Raw genomic sequence first — 15667 nt, 5'->3', positions numbered from 1 at the left:
TATACCTCCAAAATTTCATATTATTTCAAGCATAACAAGTAAAGAAGGGCTAAGTTCGGGTGTCACCGAACATTTTATACTCTCGCATGATAAAGTGATAATCGAGATTTCATTATACGTCATTTACATATTTTTCAAATACCGTATTTTTGTAAAGTTTTATTCCGCTATCATCATTGGTTCCTAATGTATTATACTCGTACATATATATATATTATACCGAGAAGGCATCAAATGGAATTCAAAATAGCGTTATATTGGAAGAAAGCGTGGTTGTGAACCGATTTCACCCATATTTCGTACATGTCATCAGGGTGTTAAGAAAATATTATGTACCAAATTTCATTGAAATCGGTAGAGTAGTTCCTGAGATATGGTTTTTGGTCCATAAGTGGGCGACGCCACGCCCATTTTCAATTTAAAAAAAAAAGGTCTGGGTGCAGCTTCCTTCTGCCATTTCTTCCGTAAAATTTAGTGTTTCTGACGTTTTTTGTTAGTCGGTTAACGCACTTTTAGTGATTTTCAACATAACCTTTGTATGGGAGGTGGGCGTGGTTATTATTCGATTTCTTCCATTTTTGAACTGTATATGGAAATGCCTGAAGGAAACGACTCTGTAGAGTTTGGTTGACATAGCTATAGTAGTTTCCGAGATATGTACAAAAAACTTAGTAGGAGGCGGGGCCACGCCCACTTTTCCAAAAAAATTACGTCCAAATATGCCCCTCCCTAATGCGATCCTTTATGTCAAATTTCAGTTTAATATCTTCATTTATGGCTTAGTTATGACACTTTATATGTTTTCGGTTTCCGCCATTTTGTGGGCGTAACCTTCTTATGGAGCCAGGGAATACGTGTACCAAGTTTCATCATGATATCTCAATTTTTACTCAAGTTACAGCTTGCACGGACGGACGGACAGACGGACGGACGGACAGACGGACGGACGGACAGACAGACATCCGGATTTTGACTCTACTCGTCACCCTGATCACTTTGGTATATATAACCCTATATCTGACTCTTTTAGTTTTAGGACTTACAAACAACCGTTATGTGAACAAAACTATAATACTCTCCTTAGCAACATTGTTGCGAGAGTATAAAAATTGGGTTAGTAGGTCTTGGGGAAATAAAGTGTTAGAAATGAATTTAAATTATAATGTGTTATAATGCCTATAATTTGCATTGTGTTACTACTGGTATTCTTAGAAAAGCACAGTTATATATACAACTAAATATGTAAGAATGTATGTAGAATGTATGTACGTATGTAGGCATAATCAAAAGCCAGCTTAACCATCGTACATCTTAAGACGTCGCGTATCTAAAAACAAATACAAGAGAAGCGCGTCTGTGGGTGTGTCGCTTTAATATTTGTCTGTTAGTCTGCAGAGCCTTTCTTTGCATAGATCAACGCATTAATTGACACCTCTGGAAATCTTCGAATAGCATTTACACCTTTACGCTAGTAGAATTGGCGGCATGTGTACATAACTATATTCACATATGTGTAGGAATGTAGGTATGAAGTACACATGTTATTCACACATAACTTCTAGTATGCTGTGACTATTGCACTCTCTAACATTTACCGTTAGTTTTATACTAAGCAAAACCAAATCTATATAGGTTTATAACAGTGGCGTGAGTTAAAGGTTCTATGCAGGGGTTTCGAAAACTTTGTTTTCTACAAAACAGTTGTTAAACTAATGATTTCAAACAATGATTTCTAACCAAATAGTGAATATTTGAAACTTTCACAATAATAAAAGGATTGCATCAAACATATATTTCTTAAAAAGCCAGCTGCCAAACCAGTTGTCTAAGCAAGTACCGATGTGACGGTATGAAATAAGCGTTTTTTCTGCAAATTAAATGCTAATATGCTAAAAGAAAAATTATTTTGACCACATTTCTGACAATTTATGGATATCATGTCAATAGAAATGTTCGTCTTTTGAACCAAACCAATCAGACACCCAGTTTTCGACTTCTGCGTAGGAATCGAAGTGCTGCTCAGCCAACGTGTCTCAAATCGCTGAAAACAAATAATATTCAGATTGGGCCAAATCTGTTGAATACGGCGGGTGGAGTAGTAACTCCCAACCAAGCACTTTGATTGTATCCTGAACCGATTTTGCTTTCTGTGCAGGTGCATTGTCGTCCAACAAAATAACTTTGCCGTGCCTTCTGGCGCATTCTGATCGCTTTTCGATTAATGCATGGTTCAAATTGCTCATGTATTGCTTGTAGCGATTAGTATTAATAGTTTCGTAGGTTTTCGAAGCTCTTCAAATACCACACCCTTCTGATCCCACCAAACACAGAGCATTGGCTGCTTACCGCGTCGATCTGCTCTTGTAATCGATGTTGCTAGTTGTACCATGATTTTCTCAGTTGAGGATTCTTAAAAAAAAACATTTTTTTCGCCATTGATAATTCGTTGCAAAACTGATTTTTTCGTGTCTTTGAAACAAAGGCAGTTCGGCGTCTTCAAACTTTTGTGATTCTTCATTTCTCCACCATATGCCTCGACAAGCATTCGATGCGACTTCATATCGCTAGGTTGTTTGACTTTATATTCAGCATACACAACTTTTTAAGTTAAGACTTTGGAACAACGAATATTTCTTTCCAAAATGTCTTTTCTGTACGGCAAGATTATTGCTACAATTTTAGAAAATATAAATTTTTTTGTAAAATATCAGCGATTTTTTACTTAACTGTTGAAGAAGAAAATTGAAGTCATGATTCTAGATAAGGCGACCTTCACACGGACAGCTTTTTCGCACACTTTTCAATAGGGACTTTATGGCCTAAAATTTATCTCGCATCTATCATTACACCAAGGTACTTTAGTGCTGATTGTGTTGCTATGTTATCTCCATCACCTATTTAGAGAGATATTCTCGAGTTTTTTTTCTGACTTATAATAAGCACTGCTTACGTTTTTTGTTCTGCGAGTTGAAGTTTTAAGCTCTTTAGCCAATATTTTATTTTTGGTACAGTCTGACATCATATGTATATTCTGAATTTGGTAAAGTTCTTTGGCTACTATGGCTACCGCTATATCATCGGCGTATTCGATAATCTGTACTTCTTTAGGCAGCGAGAGATATAGTATTCCAACACACAGGACATTCCATAAGAGTATGCCCAATACGGAACCTTGTGGCACTCCACCAGTTACAGTATAAACATTTGGTCTTTCATCCGTGTCATAGAGCAGCAGCCTTTTGGGCAAAGAGCTCTGTATGATGTCTAGCAGGCAGATTGCTGCTTTTTTGGGCTCTATTACACGCAGTATATGGAAACAGTAAGCCGAATTAAATGCGTTTTTCACATCGAACCGAAACCGCAGAGTTGTCGTACATTCATCTATCACCTTAAATGGCATTTTCCGCAATACCTGCGAGCTTCTTAATTACTCGACAGCTAAGCATTTTCTGCCAAAGCCGTATTGGTTGTTGAATACGTTCCAAGCCTCCTCTGCTTGTCTTTCTAGTCAAACACAGATAAACCAAACCTGCATTTTGCACATTGCGTCGATCATGCATAGTGGGCAATAAGAACTCGGTTCCCTTACCGGTTTGTTTGCCTTCTATAATAGCACTAGTAGTTGCATTTTCCCTTCTCGTAGGTATAGTGTAGATAGCTCCATAAATGGTTTAACATTATATATCACCGCGAACTTCAAGGCCCTGTTCGGGATTCCATACAGGCCTGGTGTTTTGAAAATACCGAACTGTTAAGGAACTTGCAGCACTTCTAGATTATTTATTTGTACTGCATCTGTAGCCTCTGATTTTTCAAATAATAGAGTCCGACATAAATCGACAAAGATATGAGTATAAGTTTGGACAAACCAACCTAGCACGATTTTTTGTTGCTTCGCTTTTGGAATTTTTGCCAAGAGAGTGAGGCGAGATAGCGAGAAGAGTAATGGCGAATCGAAAACGTCCGTAAGCAAATTACTTACAACTTTTTTCAGCTTTCCACATAGTTTGTGGTATCCAAAAGGCAACGTTAGAGATCCTATGAAGTACAAAATGTATATATAAATGATCAGCGTGACGAGCTGTGTCGATTTAGCCATTGGGTCACTTGACATCTACCATCTACAGTGACAGGAATGACCTCACCTCCATTAAAATCCTGGAATTGTTCAGAGTGCTGGACCTCTTTCACATATGTAATATAGGAGAGTACAAAACCTCAATTATTTTCGATCTATCGGGTTACTATAGCATATTAAAATCATTATATTTGTATGGAATATATCTTTATTTGACGAGATATCTTCATTTACTATATATATGTACATAGATTATTGTCTAAGGCAACGCTACAATCTCCGAACATATTGCGCAGATGGGTAACTAAAAATTAAATAAATTTCTTAATGTCATAAATCCAAATAAAACAATTAAAAAATTTTTGTAGCTACTTAAACTTATGTGCACATACATAGTACATATGTATATATAAATTACCCCCCTTTACAATATCTCCCAGTGGCTGCAGGTGCATTCACATTGATATATAGTATTTGCTAGTAAATCCATTTATGAACTTTTGTTGACATAAAAAAGTTGTGCCCATGTCATAATTAGCGCCACAAACTAACGTGAACTCCAATAAAAATTTACCGCAGAAAAATTGTGATTTCAATGGCAAAATAGATTAGAACCACAGGCAACAAAAGTTGAATGTTTACCTTTGAAGAAGACACCGATGCTACACTACACTGTAAACGAGTATGTGTGTGTGTTTATGCATTTATGCGCTTAGATTAGCACTGTTATCTATTTATTTTCACATTGTGATACATACACACACCACATACGTATATTAAACAAACATACAGGTGTGTTAGAAATTTCACCTAGAACACTTTTCTTCGGTATAAAAATGGTAGTTACGAGGCTTTCTCCACTAGTCGTACGCAGACAACTCCTTGGGTTGTCTCGAGTTTAGTGCTTATTATTTAATTTGTGAAAATTTAGTTTACAGTGAGTTGTCCTTTAAGGATGTACGGTGTAAAGGAGTTATATGCAGTGCTGCTGCTAACAACTATTTTTAGTTTCAAATTTGGTGATACGGTGATTGTGCCAGCGCTAACGATTAATTCGGCTGAATGGAAAAGTTATGTTGTGAGTGAATAATATTAATTCAAAGTAATCTTTAAAATACTGAAAATACTATAGAAGGCTATGAAAAAGTAAATGGAAATATATGACATATAAATATGGATATGAGGATATTGTTTTTATGTCCTGTATGAATACACTTATAAAAAAGTGCAACAAAAACAAGAAACAAGAAAAAACGTTAACTTCGGTTGCACCGAAGCTAATATACCCTTCACAGGTGCATTTCTTTTAGTAACTATGTTTTCAGTTTGTATGGTAGCTATATGTTATAGTTAACCGATCTGAACAATTTTTTCGGAGATTACATTGTTGCCTTAGAAAATAATCTGTACCAAATTCGGTGAAGATACATTGTCAAATGTGAAAGTTTTCCATACAAGAACTTGATTCCGATCGTTTAGTTTGTATGGCAGCTATATGCTATAGTTAACCGAACCGACCAATTTCTTCGGAAATTATATTGTTGCCTTAGAAAATAATCTATACCAAATTTGGTGAAAATACATTGTCAAATGTGAAAGTTTTCCATACAAGAACTTGATTCCGATCGTTCAGTTTATGCTATAGTTAACCGATCTAACCAATTTCTTCGGAGATTACATTGTTGACTTAGAAAATAATCCGTACCAAATTTGGTGAAAATGCATTGTCAAATGTGAAAGTTTTCCATACAAGAACTTGATTCCGATCGTTCAGTTTGTATGGCAGCTATATGTTATAGTGGTCCGATATCGGCCGTTCCGACAAATGAGCAGCTTCTTGAAGAGAAAATGACGTTTGCAAAATTTCAAAAGGATTTCTTAAAAACTGAGGGACTAGTCGTATATATACAGACGGACGGACGGGCGGACGGACAGATAGACATACGGACATGGTTAAATCGACTCAGCTCAACATCGTGACAAACTTAATATACCCTGTTCAGGGTATAAAAACGTGCAGATAACTTGTCAAATAAAAAAGTTTTCCATATAAGGACTTGACTGCGATCGATCCATGGTTTTTTTTATCAATGGCAGCCATATGCTATAGTAATTCGAACCGAGAAATATATTCGAAAATTATAGCATTGACTTTGACAACTATCGCTACTAAATTTCGTCAATATATATTGTCCTATGATGAACAGACTCTTAGTGAGAAAATGATGTGTGCAAAAATCAGATCGATACGAGTATCTCAGAACTAAGAGACTTCTTTTTCTTCTTTATTGACACCGTAGACACCGCTTACGCGGTTATAGCAGAGTTTACGACAGCGCGCCAGTCGTTCCTCCTTTTCGCTGTGTGGCGCCAATTGGAGATTCCAAGTGTAGCCAGGTCCTTCTTTCCAGCGGAGTGGAGATCTTCCTCTTCCTCAGCTTCTCCCAGCGAGTACTGCTTCAAATACTCTCAAAGCTGGAGTATTTGCATCTATTCGGACGACATGATCTAGCCAGCGCGCTGACTCTTAATTCGCTAAACTATGTCAATGTCGTCGTATATCTCGCACAGCTTATCGTTTCATCGAATGCAATACTCACCGTTGCCAATCCGCAAAGGAACATAAATCCTCCGCAGAACCTTTCTCTCGAAAATTTATAACGTCGACTCAGATGTTTTCATCATCCATGCCTCGGCATCATATACCAAGATGTGAATAATGAGTGACTTATAGAGTTAGATCTTTGTTCGTAGAAAGAAAATTTTACTCCTCAATTGCATACTCAGTCCGAAGTAGCACCTGTTGGCAATAGTTATTCTGTGTTGGATTTCGATGCTGGCATTGTTGTTGGTTTTAATACTGGTTCCACGCAAGACGAAAATATCTACGACTTCGAAGTTATGACTGTCAACAATAACGTGGAAACCTAGCGACTTGGTATTGTTGTATTGCGACGACTGTTTTGTTTGAAAACAAGAGATATTTCGTCTTGCCCTCTTTCACTACAAGATCCATTTGCTTCGCTTCCTTATCCTTAACGGCGTGAATGTTAGGGCCGTTTCAATATCATCGGCGTACGCCAGCAAAAAAGATTTTGCCTGAGAGGTCCTTCCCGATCCTGACGGAGCTTTAGGTATTGCTCAACGTCAGTCAGTCAGTTTTTCGGGGTTAAAAAATGGGTCTCTTAACCGAGACTCTTGTTTCCTTTTCATTGGGAGCGTTTTTTACGTGGCGGGTCTCAAACCCAGCGCACTACCTTGAGTAGCTATGGCTCGTTTTCTCACTTTAGTTCGTCTTCAAAGGTTATGTTCTTTGGCTACCCAGAGGATACTTAGCCCAAGACTGCAATTCATGAGCTTGAACCATATGTAAAAGCATCATTTCTGGCCATTCCCAAGTGAACGGCGCTCAGAGAACTTTTCTCACTTGAGGGAACTTCTTCACATGAATTCATCCTCCGAACTAAGAGGCTAGTTCGTGTATTTACAGACAGATGGCCATTACTAATTTGACTCAGCTCGCCATGATGCTCATTTATATATACACTTTATAGTCCAGAAGCCATTCTCAAGTTCTTACTTAGCCAGAAGATTGAACACGAAGTTTTATTAACATTTTTTCAAAAACCTATAAAATGTACTTTGCTTTTTTCTTTTTTTCAAACATTTTTGAATTGAGAAATAAAACTGTCAAAGGTAGTTTTTTTTAGGAAATTGATGGCTTTATAAAAATCCGGTAGGTAAATAAATTTTCCGAACCCCTCAAAAGTTATGGTTGGATATATTTCTGTGTTATTTATGGTATATGGGTATCCTTCAGAGAGGTATTGTATTTACGCCGATAGCCGAGGGGCTATACTGACTTTTTGCTCGCTGACTCTGCTAGTCAAGGAGTACACGTGCTCATTAGCAATAGTTTCCAGCATTTTCCATATTAGACTTGTGTGAGTGCCCGATCACATCGGAGTCGCCATAAACTGCAATACCGACGAACCTGTTAGGACACTCTTTCTCCAATTTCATTCAATTGGAAGCGAGTCGTTTTCCCATGTTCTCTTGCATTCTGGCGTTCGACCTTTAGAACTCCAGTGAGCTCAGCAAGCGCTGGTCATCAAACAGAACTTGTGCGACTATATACCCTTCTGACCCAGAGTGAACCGTAAGAGGTCACCGAACTATGGTACTTGCTCTTAGTAAATGTGTTCTGACTGGACACTGTCCGATAGGTTCACACGTCTAAATATGTATTTTGTCTGATGCTCCTTGCAAACGTATGGAGGAATGCGAGATGGTATCATCTTGTCACTTTATACTTTATTGTCCCTCTTTTACTAAACTGATATTGAAATATCCAAGTAGACGTAAGTACCTTTGGCAAATCTATCAAAGTGGCTGGGATTATTTTAAATCGCCTTAATAAATTTTCTCAAAACGCTTCATGGATCTATGAGGATCTGATGATCTAGAGTTAGGAGTTTATGCGTAACACAAAGGACGAATATCTGTTCAAGTGAGAGCCTTCGATTTTGGATCCATCCTATGACTTAAGCTGATACACTTAAAACTAAAATTTTAACCTTTTTAATTATTATAAAGGAATTACACGTACATACACACACTTACATACATGCTTAAAAATCATATATTTTATTCCAGAGCACTTATGGAAAAACATACACCACCATTCCCGAATCATATGCGGTTTTCTATTACAACTACAATAACAGATTGATAACTGCACACAATTTGCAAGCGGATCGGAATCCAAATACTGTCACATACAGATTAGGTGTAAATCAATTTACCGACATGCGTTTTATACATTTCAAGGCATTGTTCCCCAAAACCACACTACCAACAACGGCACCTTCAGCAACAACACCGCCTACAGTGCAAACTGCCGCATCGTCCGTCGATATTATAACAGACCTACAATTAACCATAACCGTAGAAGATCAGGGAACAGTTTGTAATAGCGGCTGGGCCTATGCTACAGCCAAAGCCATTGAAATATACGCTGCAAGTTTAATGGTGTCTACAGAACGGCTTTCTGCGCAAAATTTAATCGATTGCGCCGGCTCTGGCATCGGTTGTACGAAACAAGTGGCGCAAACCGCTTTCGAATATCTTGTCGGCTATAGCCAACCATTGTATTCTGTAACAGATTATCCAGATAATAACAAGCTAACAACTCAAGGTATGTGTGTACCACCCACAACACCGACAGGTACACCCATAACTTTAGCTTCGTATTCGCGTGTTGATAATCCCGATGATGATACGATTATGCAGTATGTGTCAGCTCTATTCCCCGTAGTCATTGAATACGATCCGACTTCTTTTGACTTTATGGAGTATAAGTCGGGCATTTTCCAACAACCACACACAAAAGGCGGTTCCCACTATATGGTGGTTGTGGGCTACGGCACGGACACAACTACAAATCTAAATTACTGGTTGGTGCTCAACTCCTTTGGCACTACTTGGGGTGAAGACGGCTACATTCGTATAATACGTCAAACGAATAAGCCATTAACTACGGTGGCTCTCTTCCCAACTGCATTCGGACCATAAAGAGACGAGCTAAGACAACTTTTTAGATTATTATTTAAGAAATATATTTATAATATTAAATAAATTAACTGTTATAATAAACACTTTTGTACGATTTGCGTTTGAATTTATACTGGAAGTTAAAAATTTAGTATATTTTAAATGGGATGCATGTAGATAGTTAATCGACCGGCCGAAAGCGTGAAGATCTCTGCTCACTGAAGTATTCTCTCAATAAATCCATTGATTATTGCGATGTAAGGGAAGTGGCGCCTTGTTAAAACCAAATGTCGCCAAGATCACGAGCTTCAATTTCAATCAGCAAATAATCGGTTACCATGGCGCGATAATAGTCGCCATTGACGGTTACGTTCTCACCGGCATCATTTTTGAAAAAATTGGACCGATCATTCCACCGACCCACAAACCACACTAAACCGTTTTTTCTGGAGGAAATGGCAGCTCTTGGTTCTTTTAGGTTCCTTTTCGTCCCAAATGAGGCAATTTTCCTTGTTTACATACCCATTGAGCCAGATATGGACCTAATCGCTGAACAAAATTTGGCTCGAAAAAGTCGCAACTTCTTGGAACTTTTCAAGAGGCCATGAAGCAAAGCGATGTCGCGCCCAGTCGTTCCATATGTTAGTCCGAGGTGTTGCGAACGGCGCCGATTCGACTCTCCGCAGTCTTCGTGTGGACTGCTATATTTACTTCATTAAGTGCTGGAAGTGGTCTATTCGGTCGAATATTATCCAAGATAATTTAAGATTTTATTTAGCATAGTAAGATCGATTCAATTTAGATCAAATATTTTGTTTCATAACTTTTTGCCATTGTGAACGCATTATGCCACACCCATAAATCCCTTTGCTCCATTGTTTAAAAATTGATGAATTCGATGCTCACCTACTTCTCTTTTTGGCGAATTTTTCACCAGCCAAATCATCTGCCATAAACCGGAACATACATCAATCACTTGCGATAGATTTAAGCTAAAAGGAGGTTACATAAAAACCTTCCAACCAAGCTCTCAGAGCTTCTAGCAAGTCACTATCATACCATTAGTAATAAATCTTGACAAGTACTAATTTTGGTTTTTTGTATTTAATTTATTTATTGATTTCTTCTACAAGCGGAGCTTTACAGACTTATTTACTAGAAAATAACAATTTCTTCAGAATTCATTAACAAAATATTGATAAACTTATCAACAGCATGATTTACTCCATAATTTTTTATTGAGTTAATTTCAACTACTATTTTCCACATGACAATAATAGTTGCTTCAAAAGTTCCTTTCGGTTTAGCATTATTTATAATTTCATGGAGATAAACAATAATGTCTTGTCACATATTCATCTTTATTTTATTTTTAGCAACATATAAGTAATACTGGTTGAAATGAAGACAAATACAAAACGGTAACATTGAGTTAACAGGTATACTGTAAGCTAGCTGTTAAGTTGAGAGAAAGTCGTTGTATTTATACATAAAAATATAAGTGAAATTATAAATCTATGCAAGTGTAATTTGTTGCAAAAATTAATGTACACCAAAAACATTTTTAATCACTTCTATATTAGTGGTTAAAAACACATACGATCATTTAGAATTTATGCATATAATTCTTATATTTTATTACAACAGTTTAGTTTTGGCAGCCACTGTCGCTTGCTTTTGTTATTACACACATGCGCTGTTGTGCGTGCTGCTCGCTACCACACGTTCAATTCAATTTTATTTCATTTCGATCAATGTTACCGGGTTCATATGGTAAATTCGAAAATTAAAAAAAAAATTAATACACATATGTATGAATTTATAATTAATTTCAATGTTTAGGCGAGAAACCTAAATTTTTATAGAAGCAAAAGCTTTTGATAGTCGCTTATTGCACAAAAAGAAAATTTGTAGAACAAAAGTTTTAATTTGAGTTGAGGATATACATACATACATATGTATGTATAAAATGCTTTGATTTCATTATCCAGCTAAATTTTAATCAATTTGCACAGATTTTAAGATGTGAAGCCTGTGTCCTTAAAAATGCTCAACTTTAAGAATTTATTCTGTAAACAGCAAATGATTTTCTTTATATCAGCCTTTATTAAACATGTATTTGAGTGTATTTGTTTACAAAATGGCGCCTAGTGTGCAATCTACGGAATCGCCATTTCATTGCGCTTCATTTACGACTGTTAAATATTCGGCTCACGAACTTCAATAAATACACCCATGTATATTACTGCAGCCATGATTAACAGCTATTTAAAAAAACATTTCTTTCATAAGTTAATAATTAAACATTTTAAAATTAATTATTTATTATTTAATAAAAATAGCATTTGCACGCTTTGTTGTCAATAAAATTAAGTACATTCGATACACACGCTGCTACAACAGCAACATTGCAGTGGTGAAAATTTCACATAGAAAAAACAAACCCGTGTTACTTCTCAATAAACCGACACGTATGAATAACATGAATCACGAGTGAATAAAGCGCAACACGAGCAGTACACGACAGTTATGTAAATGCTGCTGTTTACCTTTTGCATGCTTTAAACAGCAAATTGTAAATACAGAAAATGCACAAATGTTAATTAACAGCTTATCAGTTGCCAACGTAGTAACCAAAAAAAAGTTAATGAAAATGATTTAATTTCTCTGTTAGAATAGCATTGAGTCATTAACAATCTTTGCTGCAACTTTCTGGTGCCTATGCAGAGAATGTTAATAAATAGCTGCGGATGCTAATGAATATTTCTTCAATATTTTCTATTATTATGGCACTGACTCATTAGCATTAACTGCTCGTTTGGGCTGTTAACATGTTATTCACTGCTGTCAGCGCTGCCCGTTCATTGCGGTGCTCTGCTGCTTCTGCACGCATGTTAGTAACATTGCGCATTCTCTGTATGCAAAATTTCGCTGCTTTTTCACGTTGTTAATGCAAAGCCAGTTTACTGTTGTTTATATATTTTATTATTATAGCTTATAGCTTTTAATTATATATTTTTTATTACTTTATTTTTATATTTGTTTAATTATTTCAATTTTATACTATTTTTTTTATTTTACTTTCATGTTAAATTATTTATGCATACATTCTGTTGCTATGTGGGTGCTGTATTTTTTGTATGGCAGAATACATTATATGATTGCCTAGTAATGCCTAGTAATGGGTGTTAACTTAAAGAACGTGTATACAGTGTTTATGTAATATTTAGATCATCATTGTGTTGTTGGCATTTCGCCTAACAACGGTGTCAATTTGTTTTTTTTTTTGCAATAGTTATTAATTCGCTTGCATTTACTAACGCAATCAACTCACTTTCGTTAATAAATCAATTTATAATATTTTATCTAAATGTAGTGAAGAATTATATATTTGTTTTTTTGTTTTTTTTTTCATATTTTCTCATAGTTCTGCTTTCGCTCTAAACTTTTTGTTTTCCATACTTGCTTTATTATTTTTTAGCATCACTGCTGAGTTTTACTTGCCTGCTGCACTCGTCTACATAATTAGTTAATGATTTGTTTTACTATTTCATATTGAAATAATTATACTTTAGGCTTAATAACTTTTTGTTTTTATTTTCATTTCTTATTTATATAATTATATTTACTGTTTTGCTTAGTTTTCGTTTGTTTATTGTATTTTATGTTTTTTGGTTTTTGTTTTTGTTTTTGTCGGCTAGTGTTTGTTGTTTCTTGAAGAATTTTTTTCTTTTTTTGTTATTATCATTTCGTTTAATAATTTAAATTTATTTTAATTTTTAAAATTAGTTCATATATCTACATAAATTTCAAGTTTATTAAATATATTAATCTGTTCGTATTGTGTTTTCTCAATTTCAATGTGTTTATTATTTGTTGTTGCTTTTCATTTTGTGTTTGTGTGTGCTTACATTAATTTCAATTTCCTCTTTGGTTTATTTAGTATTTTTAGTAAATAACTAATTATTAAATTAAAAATATTTTTTTTCTTAATTTTTTGTTTCTCTTTCTTGTTTTATTTTTGCTTTGTGTATACCCACAAATGTGTATGTATGTATATACATAATTAGCTTGCACGCATATATGTATGTATAAAGTGATAAACACATATACTTAGCGTAGTTGAATTCAACACATTTGTCTATATGTTCAAAAATCGGGTGTAACATTGCTGTTGGTTTGCAGAATTCTTTCACCTTCAAATTCGTCGACTTCAAAGTTTGCGCAAAATTGCTCGCCTTTTCATTAATTTTTTTGTTTATTTATCATTTTATTTAAGTATAATTTTTTAATTATTTGTTAATAATAGATTTGTTGCTGCTATGAATGACTGACATTGTTCTAACTGTTTTTTTTTTAATAGAGTTGGGTGTGTTTAATATGCGCGTGAGTGGTGTGTTTATGTGTAAAGGCGTGTTGAGTAGCTTAAAGTTTTCGGTAAAAAGACTTCCGTTGGTGAGTGTTCTTGACATAAGCACTAAACTGTGTTAATATATTCATTATAGTAATTAACAATTAATTTAAATGATTTTTATTATGCTACATACATTTTTTATGGTCACAAAGTTATGCTGAAACTATCGTTTATGTTAACGAGAACAGCATACCACTTGTGGTAAGATACGAGAATCTGTATTGAACTGTAAAAATGTGAAAAAAGCACCAATCACAGGTCCGTTAATTAGCGAAAGTCTCAAGTCGTGCGCCAATTTCATTATGTAGAAGATATGCTCAATGTAATACCGTTATATTGCTTATTGAATTGAGTATATTATAATAATTGGAAATTATTTTTAACCAGTAGTAGTTTAATTTCTAAACTATATAATGGCGAATGATTCTATCACACAACTGTTTAGAAATCACTGAATATCTTAAAGTAGTTTAAAAAAGCATGAAATATTTGCACTTATTACGAAATTGCATCAATCGACGGCATATAAAAATACGCATTAACACAGTAAGTTTTATGGAAAAGCGGAGTTTCAGAGAAAATTATATTTAACATGCAAATATTTGTACATAATATAATTAATAATTAAATACTGCAGTGAAATCATGATATGTAATTATTTTGAAATTTTTTGGATTTTTTTTCACAATAAACTATAACAGAAATCATATAAAACACAAAAATATATTAATACATTATCAATGAGTATATTTTTGCAAATGTATGTACTAGGCAGGGTTGCGATTTTTTTATTTCTAGATAAAAAATTAGATTTTCAATTTTTACTTTCAATTTTTGGATTTTAGAGCAAAAAAATTTAAAACTAAAAATTGAAAAATAGAAATTAAAAGTTAATTTAAAACTAATAATTGAGAAATAGAAATAAAAAGTTAAAAACTGAAAACTGAAAACTAAAATTTGTAAACTAAAAATTGAAAAATAAAAGTTAAAAGTTAAAAATTGAAAATTTAAAATTAAAAATTGTTCATTAAAAATTAAAAGCTGAAATCTAAAAATTAAACAGTAAAGATTGAATATTGAATATTGAATTATAAAAATTGTAAATGTAAAATTCAAAACAAAAAATTAAAAATAATTTTTTATTTTTTTATTATTAAAAATTTGATTTAATCCTAAAATCAGAATAAAAAATTAACCGTTTCAATGTGTAAATTTGTCGACCACGCTCTAAAGTATTGAAAATGATGGTTCAGTGCGAAATATATTAATTAAGAAAATTTATAAAAAAAAACATAAAAAACATGTTTTTTATTTATAATAATTTGTTTTTTAAATAATAATTTTTTTAGAACAATAATTTTTAAATAAAATTTTTGGTATTTCAAAATAGAATAAAATTTCTTTAAATCAGACATTTCAAAATATTAGTATTTTTTTAATAATAAATTTGAGCGAACATTATTTTTATTTTCATTCCAGTAATTGGAATTAAAAATTTAATTTAGTTTCTCAATTAAGTTTAAAAATTTGAAAATTACTTTTAATCAAAATGTTCGGAATTACGAAAAAAAAAATTATTTGAAATGCAAAACGTCAAAAAATTAAAATTTCAAAATTTTTTT

The 15667-nt window shown here is 34.0% G+C and overlaps 1 protein-coding gene across 1 annotated transcript; it reads left to right on the top strand.

Moving 5' to 3' along the window:
• Positions 1-4957: 4957 nt before the first annotated feature.
• On the top strand, positions 4958-9705 carry LOC120772816 (zingipain-2). The gene is made up of 2 exons (XM_040101607.1): positions 4958-5156; positions 8735-9705. Exons 1-2 carry the CDS (start codon positions 5034-5036, stop codon positions 9650-9652), a joined length of 1041 nt encoding a protein of 346 aa, XP_039957541.1. The 5' UTR covers positions 4958-5033; the 3' UTR covers positions 9653-9705.
• The last annotated feature ends 5962 nt before the right edge of the window (positions 9706-15667 follow it).

The sequence above is a fragment of the Bactrocera tryoni genome, chromosome 3 (genome assembly GCF_016617805.1).
Source record: "Bactrocera tryoni isolate S06 chromosome 3, CSIRO_BtryS06_freeze2, whole genome shotgun sequence".
Lineage (NCBI taxonomy): Eukaryota > Metazoa > Arthropoda > Insecta > Diptera > Tephritidae > Bactrocera > Bactrocera tryoni.
This window is presented reverse-complemented; position numbering and strand designations above follow the sequence as displayed.

What these genes read in the sequence shown, in the direction of transcription:
- LOC120772816 (XM_040101607.1), top strand. Translation starts at nt 5,034, where the DNA reads ATGTACGGTGTAAAGGAGTTATATGCAGTGCTGCTGCTAACAACTATT. An exon ending in CTGAATGGAAAAGTTATGTT is followed by an intron (nt 5,157 to 8,734) that starts GTGAGTGAATAA and finishes ATTTTATTCCAG; the next exon opens with AGCACTTATGGAAAAACATA.